We start from the raw sequence: 9714 nt of genomic DNA on the forward strand, positions 1-9714 counted from the left end.
ATATATATATATATATGTCACAGCTAAGATAGATATTATAAAATATTTGTTTCAATTTGGGCCAAGTTTATTATCCTTATTATCCTAATTTGAAAATTTTACCAAGTGACAATACCATCAAATACAAAAATCTCATATAGCAAAGAGTTGCCCAAAAAATAGAGAAAAAATAAATTAAGTAAATGTTATGTAGATGAACAATTTAAAGCAGATTTGATAACTGTCATACAAGCCTGAAATTTTAGATTCCACTAATATTTCTAATATATATATATATATATATAATAGATATTGTTACATATAATTATATATAATATAGAATATATAAATATATAGAATATTCTGAAAAATATATCAATTTGAACAGGTCAATTCTATCAAGATCACTTGAACCTTGGAAAAAGTGAAAGATCCAGATGTCATACCAGAGAGAAAAAATTCTCTTGAGGGTCATAACAAGTAAGTGACTGAACCCTGTTTCCTTTGAGACTGGGCAGACTCCTAGAAGACTGTTCTATAAGCTAAATCCCATAAGCCCATGGGTGTTACTGATCCTGCATAAAACTCGCAGGTTTTCTGTTATCCCTCAATACTAGTACTGATAGGTCTGTGCCGAGACAACAGGTTTTCACCATGATTACGTCAAAGGACCATGTATGTATCTTGTTAGTTATGAAAATTGTATTATATATTATTTTCTCCTGAAAACCAGGTATTCATTATTAGAAATTATAGCATTGAAAAATTACATCCAATAATCTTTCCAAAGGTATTTTCAATCCTCTAACAATGTCTGTCCTCTCTGTCACAAACTTCACTAGTTCCAGGTTTGCTCTAACTGGTTTCCCTGGTTTAGAGATTTATTACTTCTGGCTATCAGTCCCATTCTCCATAATCTATGTGACAGTGTTCCTGGGAAATTGCATGGTACTTCATGTGATTCGCACTGAGCTGAGCCTGCACCAGCCCATGTTCTATTTCCTGGCCATGTTAGCCCTCACAGACCTGTGCATGGGGCTGTCCACTGTGCACACGGTGCTGGGCATCCTTTGGGGCTTCCTTCAAGACATCAGCCTTGATGCCTGCATTGCCCAGTCTTACTTCGTTCATGGTTTGTCCTGCATGGAGTCTTCTGTCCTCCTAGCCATGTCTTTTGACCGCTGCATTGCCATTTGCAACCCTCTACGCTATTCCTCCATCCTAACAAATGACAGAATCATGAAAATCGGAGTGGCCATCTTATGTAGGAGTTCTATGCTCATTCCTCCAGTTATTATCCGCCTGAAGTTCTTAAATTACTGCAGACCTCATTTCCTCTCCCACTCTTTCTGCCTGCACCAAGACTTGATTCGAATGGCCTGTGGAGACATCCGTTTCAATAGCATCTATGGTCTAGCTCTGGTGATCAGTAACTTGTTGCTGGATTCAGTACTCATATTAATGTCATATATTATGATTCTGCACACAGTTTTGTCCATTGCATCCAGGGAGGAGAGAATCAAGTCTTTGCAAACATGTGTATCTCACATCTCTGCTGTTTTGGTTTTCTACATCCCCATCATTGGTCTGACCATGGTTCATCGCTTTGGGAAGCATCTTTCACCATTGGTTCATGTCCTCATGGGCAACGTCTATATTCTTTTCCCACCTTTGATGAACCCCATTATATACAGCATCAAGACTCAACAGATACGAGTGAGAATTCAGAGACTGTTCTTGAAGGGAGCCTAAAGCCCTAGATGTTCTGTGAATATATTTGAAGGTGAACATGCAATTTTACAGAAGGTGAAATTCAGTAAGTAACCATAACTAGATGTACTAGCTAGTGTTTAATGATACTTTCCATGTTGTAAATTCTCTTCTTTTCTTATTGCTGTTTTAAGACATTGAAATTGACTTTTATAACACTATAGTTAATGTCTCAAATTAGACTATGCAAATAAAATGTAATGTACTCAGAATCATCTTTTAAAACTGATTTCAATTTTTTAATTTTAAGTAAACACCATCTTCCACTTTATTTATCAAATTGATTTATTTATTCATAAAATCTTTCTCTAAATATAGTTTCAAAAATATAAATCTGTGACTTTGGTGGCTAATTGAATATGTATATCTCTTCTTTTATCCATTATGAAGCTGATATCTTTGATTTTAAAGCTTTTGATAATTACTATTGATCATTATCTCAATCAGTTTTGTTCATCTAAACAATGTATTTATAGTATTCAGAAAGTTTTGCCAATTGGTTCAGCAACTTGGAATGTAAGAAATGAGAAGCCTATGAGACTGGACTGTTTAGTCACTTAACAGTAGTTATATAAACAAAAAAAATCTCAGTTCTGTGTTGACCAACATCCCACAGCTTTCCAAGTCCCCACACTATGGAGAGTAACAGAGACACTTGTGACAATGCCAGTAATGGCTACAATAGGTTGACCATTCAATTCATATAAAAATATTGTTGATTTGTATTTTCTCTCACTCGACTCTCCAGTGACAGGCAAAACATTTCTATGACTATAATTTTCTAACTTATTATCTCCATAAAAATTCTGAGTTAGATATTATTCTTTATTCTGTCATTGACTTTTTCACCAAGTCAATGAATGATCTCTCAAATTTTTAGCATGCATTTTATAATGAGATTTGGATATATTTTCTGCTTCATTTACTTTCAGTGACTATGCTTTTCTACCTCTATTGTGTTTCTTTTCATTCAAACTGGTCTAATATTTGTTGAAAGTTTAAAACATTAAACAAGAAGCAGGAAACAAAAACATAAAAATGAGCTACAAAAGATGAGGCATGTTCCATCTCTTTGTTAATGTAATTTTCTTTATATAATTTATATATTTATATAATTCACAAAAAATCAAAATGTCATGTACAACATTTATTCACTAAGTTTAAGCAGGATTATTGACGTATAGTTACAAATAACCTGATTATGATAAGATGTACATATATAATTTGATGAGAAAGGAGGAATACGTTTAGGAGAGTATTTATTATCATGAATCTATTGTCATAGCCAAGATGATGAATATTTTGTCTATATTCCAGTGTTTGCTATATGTTATTGCACTCACTGAAACTCACAGCATATGCTTATTTTTTGTCATATAGTTTTGGTGTTAATAAGGTTATATAAATTACATAGTATTCGTTTAATTTTTGGCATCCTTTATTTCACTTACAGTAGTGATCTTCATATAGATATGACGCACACTAACAGCTCTGATTTTAAATATTTTTATCTTTACTATTATGAATTGAAAGAGCCTTACAAAAGAATAAAATTACATTATTAATAACATTCTTGCTACAGTTGCTATTTTATTTTTACTGCATGCTTAATTTTTTTACAACTCCTATACTTTATTTTAATATTCTTCATGTTATGAGTTAAGAATTTAAAATTTTCAAGAACATCGAGACCATTATTTTTGAGCCAAGATAATAATACAACCAATTCTTTTGTGGTAATATTTCTACTTTATTATCTGAAGTTTGCTGCTGAAAGCTTTCTGTTTATTACTTGCTCTTTTTTAGTGCTAACTCTTCTTCAATATTTTGTTTATATAAAATATGTCTAAAACCCCAACCTTTCCTCAAAGAGTCAGCCATGCTTTAAACTTATAGCTTATCTTGGCTTGTATAATGTAAATGAATTAAACAGCCTTTCTGCTCACTGGAAATTGATAATCTGTACTAAAGTATCCATTTCCTTGACAGGTCTCTTTAGTTCACAGCCATGTGCATCTCTTGTCATAAACACCAAAATAAAAGGTCATTTATCTCTAGGATCCTGTGAGAGCACCAGGGAAGCCTGTATCTTAATTTTGGTGTTGCCCACAGATTATCTAGTTGACATTTACACCTTGTTTCTTTCCTGTGTGACAGAGTGCTTCTGTGGCTTTTGTTGAACCGTAATAGGCTTTTTTTTTTCCTCTATTCAGTGACTCATTTGTAGCCTTTAGTCAAAGTCCTTAAGCTTTGAAGCCTACTTTGTCTCCCTTTGCAGACTATGACATCTACTTCAGGAATATTGCATAAATACTCACCTGCCCAAAGCCTTCAGAGCTTGGCAAGTTCAAGAGTAGGAAGTCGCCAAGTGAATTTTTTTGCAGTAGGATGAGGAACTCTGAGGCCTCATATACTTTAGAAGAAGAGAAGAAATGCAGGCCTCTTTCATCCTTTCTCACACTAGACACGCTACATGGGCATCAGCACTCCATTGTCTCTCTGCCATTGTTGATATGGTGTGTCAGAGACTTTTATTCAGATAGTCAAGCAGAAAATGGTATATTGCCCTCTGTATCGTTGATACACATTGGAGATCTATCTTCTCATAGTTCAATAATGTGAACAATGACAATAAATGTCCAGCCGTGCCTGAGAAACTGAATATATGGTCTCCATTACCTTTCTGCACTTGTGTCTTTTTTCCTCTTTTCATGACAGAAAGATTCTGCTGGGTTTCATTCCTTTCTGTCTTAAAGAGTTTTCTACCTCATTATCCCAGTTCCAGCTTTTACTGTAGTAGAAACTAAAACCAGCCGGACTCTAGAGAAAGGAAAGAGAATCTAATTACATTCAAAGATCAAAATACACTTACAACGAACAAGTACAGGGAATGTGGGTCCGCTCTATACAGAATCCATGTAAATGGGCCCAACATCTGCTTTCACTCAGCAGCGTGTGATTGCGGTGCTTTAATAATCTCAACAATTCTTATTTATAAAGTAAAGCCAAACAATCTTCATTATTATTTATTTTGAGGTTACAATATAATTATATAATTTCTGCTTTCCTTCCTTCAAACTATTCCATATACTCCTCCTTGCCGTTTTTCAAATTGATGGCCTCTTTTTTCTATAATTTAACATGCACGTATGTGTCTGTGCCTACGTACAGATTCCTAAATACAGCCTACCCACTTTCTGAAGTGTTACTTGTATGTACATTTTCAGGGCTAAACACTTGATATTGGATAAGCAGTTACTGTGCTCTTCCCTGGGTTGTATGATTTTTCCTTCTTTCAGTATTTTTTATCTACCTTTACATCTTCGTGGGGATGTCACTAGCTTTCCCTCATCCACTTTAGCATGTTGATTGCTGTTGCCCATGTTCAGTTCATGTTTGGATAATTATTTGGTAAGATCCAATGTATGTGGTTTCTGTCATTACTAAGAGATAATGTCTCATAGTAAAATCCCCATTTTCTTGCTCTGACGAACTTTCTGCCCCATTTTCTGCAATGTTCACCGACCCTTAGGTGCAGGAGCTGTTTTGCAGTTGTATTTATTGGCACTGAGCTCCACAACTCCTCCTTATAATTGGTTTTCTGTGATAATCACAGTTTGTCCCTAAGATAAATTTTCTTGATGAATGGTAAAAATTACACTTATTTGTAGATATGTGGAAACATTCAGTCATTATGCTAGTTTAATGAGGTGATGGTTAGAGGTTCTTCTCCCAGATTCACAGCATGACTAGTACTTCTAAGTCATTTATGACATGTGTAAAACTCCCATCAAATATACAGCTTGTAAAACAACTAGTGTTTGCAATTAAAAATAAATAAAATGATAAGATACTTCCTATTTTATAATAATAAACATTCCTATAATAAAAACCTACTTTAAAATAGGTTTTAAAATAGAAGCAGATTTTTTATTCTTACTAATGTAATGCTTAGTCATAAGCCCACATTATATCCTAGAAACTATATGTTCTGATAAGTGATATATTTTATTTTGCTAAATAAAATTATACAAAGTCACAGGATTCTTGATTCATCACTTTAAAAAAATCATTTATTTATTTTATATATGTGAGTACACTTTCATTGCCTTCAGACACAAGAAGAAGGCATCTGCTCACAATGTAGATAGTTGAGAGCCAACACGTGGTTGCTGGAAACTACAACCTCTGGAAGAGCAGCCATTGCTCTTAACCATTGAGCCATCTCTCCAGTCCCTCTGTTCATCATTTTTACTTTGTCTAATTTCATTTTCTGTATAATTTTGACATAGTTACCTGTACTAAGTTCACTGTTGCATCCTTTAAAATCAGTTGCCATTTTCAAATCAATTTTCATAGTTTCCCTTTGATGTGAATGATGTACAACATAATTTTAAGTATCGTGACTATGTGTAATAGATTCCTAATCAATGAAAACATATGATCTAGAGTCACCACAGTCTGTAGAAGTCCATCATTTAGGTTCAGAATCTAATTGTTATATTTCATGATCAGGGTTTATTTTCTTCATATTGAAAATGAGAAGTAAAAAACAAAACACAAAACCAAAAGATGAAAGCAAACATACACACATACACACACTCACAAATACATTAACACACAAAGACACATACTCACATCCACACACACAAACATATGCACACACGTATACACACACACACACACACACACACACACACACACAGATTGCTACATTTTCTTTGTGTGAGTTCTGACTGAACCATTCAGTCATTGGCTGTCAAACTCCTTCCTGCACCTGGAATCAGAGCCACTCCTTTTGTTTTGTCTCTTTGCCAATTCAAGTGTTCTGTAGGTCCATTGTTGTTAAAAAGTCTGTTGCTGAAGCCTGTTTCTGTAAACAGAGCCATTCTTTTTTAAACCAGATTGATTTTATATTTACTTATGTGGATGTGTCTGTGTGTGCTTATTCCAGTATATATGGGTACTGGAGGAAGGTGCAGGATCTCTTGGTGTTACAGACAGCTTTAAACCATTTAACATGGGTGCTGGGAATGAATCATCTCTCTATCCTTGGCTATCTATCTGAAACTACACTAACATGGATATTCAAGAAAATACTGGGGGTGGAAGGAAGGTTGGAGAGTTGGCTCAGCAGTTAAGAACATTGACTGCTCTTCCAAAGGTCCTGAGTTCAATTTCCAGCAACTACAACCATCTGTAGTGGGATCTGATCCCCTTTTCTGGTGTATCTGAAGATAGTTACAGTGTGCTAGTTTAAATAAAATAAATAAACTAAAAAAAAAGAAAATACTGAAAAGAAAACCAATGTCTCAGGGGCACATTTAGACCAAAATGATCAATAGGCATGTGAAACCAAAACAATTACATAAGATTACTTCCTCTTCTTCACTATAAGCATTTGAAACAAAATTTAAATCATATATATCAAGTCTATTAACAGAAAATTGTAACAAAATTTAAGCATTTCATTTAACATATCATTTCAAAGTTCCTCACTAATACCTTAGGTAATTTAAGATGGGTAACACAGGGTATGATGTCATGTACTATATTGTAAAGACTAAAAAAAAAAGTATGCATATGTTTGCTAAAGTCTCATAATGTCATGTCAAATATATTATTTTTGCTTGATTTGATAATTTACTTTATTGCATTGATGGCAGTTATGTAAGAAATTAATTTAAGTGATTTGAAATTTATGATATGAAAATAGTTTTGACTTAAAATTTCTTTTACATTTGTTGATCAGTGTTATGGCTCTGTAAGGAAATCCATATCACAATTGGCTAAGCTGAACTAATTGAAAAATTCACTATATATGTACTTTGTATTGTTGTACAAGAGAAACTGAGAGAAGGTAACTAAAACACATATAGCAATTATATATTTTGAACAATTATATAAAGGAAAATATAATAAATATAATAAATGGAGCTGTAAATAGATGTGATAAAATATTTTGACTTTATGCATTTCATATAATTTATTGTTATTCATTATTTGATCATAGTAAACAATAATAATACTGACTTGAACCAAAGATACATAACCTATAAGAATTTAACATTGACTATTTTATTAAATTTGTAATTTTTTTATTAAGTTACCAAAACATTTCCACAATATCTTCAAGTGCTCTTTACTTTTTAAGTTTTTATGTAAAAACTGTAAACTAAACTGTTTTATGTCAACGTGGTTTGTATTACATCAACAAATTACTTTGTTTAAAGAAAAAAACTGAGCAACTCTCTCCTGAATTTGCTTAGTCTTCACTCCATAAATTATGGGGTTGAGGGAGGGTGGTAGAACCACATAGAGGTTTGCAAGGAGGATGTGAACATGCAGTGGTATGCTGTCACCTCCAAAACGGTGAGCAAGGGAAGAAAAGAAAACTGGTGTATAAAACAACAGGATGACACAGACATGGGAGCCACAAGTACTCAGAGTCTTTAGCCTGGCATCTTGGGAAGGTATTCTATACACAGCACAAAGTATGAGAGCATATGAGACAACAATAAGTACTACATCTAGACATATGGAAAATAGAGCCACAACCAATCCATAGTAAATATTGACTTTGATGCTGTCACAGGCCAACCTGGCAATGCCCATATGTTCACAGTATGAGTGACGAATGATGTTCCTTCCACAATAGGTGAGTCTATAAACAAGAAAGATCAGGGGGAAGCAGATGAAAAAACTTCTAGTCACAGATGCAATGCCCATTTTGATGATGACAGATGGGGTTAGAATGGTGGTGTATCTTAGTGGATAGCAGATGGCCACGTAACGGTCAAATGCCATGGAGAGAAGTATACCAGACTCTGTCACAAAGATGAAGTGGAGGAAAAACATCTGCAACACACAACTAGCAAAAGATATGCCTCCAGCTTGGAACCAGAAGATTGCTAATACTTTCGGAATGGTCACAGTGGACAAGAAGATATCAGCCAGGGCCAACATGGATAGGAAAAAGTACATGGGTTCATGAAGACTATGGTCAGTGGAGATCAGCAATGTTAGGAAAGCATTTCCTACAACAGCCACTATGTACATAGAAAAGATGGGGATAGAGAGCCAAATGTGTGCATCTTCTAGTCCTGGGATCCCAATCATAGTATACCAGATGTCTCTGAGATTGGTGTGATTTGAAAACGTTGATGATGTCATCTTTTACTCTCTTTTCTGATACTGGGAATGGTGATGGAAAAAATCATGAATCATGGTTATCTTTGGCTAAATTTCTTGAAAAAGCAATTCAGAAATTACTTGTGAAAGAATTATTAAAAAAGAAAAATAATAAAATAGGCTATGATGTTTCAATCAATCATAATATATAAGTAACAAAACAGAAACTTTTTATGAACAGGAAAATGAACTCAAGTTTTATAACACTTGTATTAATGGCAATGATGAAAACTGTAATAATTGTACAAAACATAAATTTATTTGACATGGATTCTAGAAACTGTTCTCAAAAGTACTAGGCTAGCATCAAACGAAAGTCTGTAAAATGCTTTTGCCTGATTGATGATTTCTAATGTTCATCCCATTTCTCTTATCTGGAATTTTTGAGATATAGTCAGGATATTATTGTAGTCTTTGGAAAGATGACATTGAGACTGTTGCCTTAGACCACTTTGCCATCCTGATATCCCAGATTAATCATTTGGATAGAAATATTATTGAGTCAATGACAACCAAACTCCCATACTTTAATGTACAACACATCATCGAGGAGTTTGGGCCTTTTTATTCTTTTATCAATTTCTAATGAATAAAATAAAACCAAGACTATAGGTATACCTCACTGTGTACAATGCCACATTAGCTTAGCATTTTGATTTTACAACTATGCTTTTGTATTTCATGATTGTAATCTGTGTGTGTTTCTGCTAAACATTCATTAACCGTGTTCTAACTCAGCACAGCTTGTCTTTCTCACTTGCTAATATCATATTA

At 33.9% G+C, this 9714-nt stretch overlaps 2 protein-coding genes across 2 annotated transcripts; one reads left to right on the forward strand and one right to left on the reverse strand.

Annotated features, from left to right (window-relative positions):
- The first annotated feature begins 789 nt into the window (after positions 1 to 789).
- LOC114632821 (olfactory receptor 51V1-like) lies at positions 790 to 1731 on the forward strand. Its single transcript, XM_028781425.1, has one exon. It carries the CDS (start codon positions 790 to 792, stop codon positions 1729 to 1731), a length of 942 nt encoding a protein of 313 aa, XP_028637258.1.
- Positions 1732 to 7872: 6141 nt separating this feature from the next.
- LOC114632791 (olfactory receptor 52Z1-like) lies at positions 7873 to 8995 on the reverse strand. The gene has a single exon (XM_028781401.1). It carries the CDS (start codon positions 8920 to 8922, stop codon positions 7960 to 7962), a length of 963 nt encoding a protein of 320 aa, XP_028637234.1. The 5' UTR covers positions 8923 to 8995; the 3' UTR covers positions 7873 to 7959.
- Positions 8996 to 9714: the final 719 nt, after the last annotated feature.

This window comes from Grammomys surdaster, unplaced genomic scaffold, assembly GCF_004785775.1.
Source record: "Grammomys surdaster isolate TR1022 unplaced genomic scaffold, NIH_TR_1.0 425, whole genome shotgun sequence".
Taxonomy (NCBI): Eukaryota; Metazoa; Chordata; class Mammalia; order Rodentia; family Muridae; genus Grammomys; species Grammomys surdaster.

What these genes read in the sequence shown, in the direction of transcription:
- LOC114632821 (XM_028781425.1), top strand. Translation starts at nt 790, where the DNA reads ATGTCTGTCCTCTCTGTCACAAACTTCACTAGTTCCAGGTTTGCTCTA.
- LOC114632791 (XM_028781401.1), bottom strand. Translation starts at nt 8,922, where the DNA reads ATGACATCATCAACGTTTTCAAATCACACCAATCTCAGAGACATCTGG.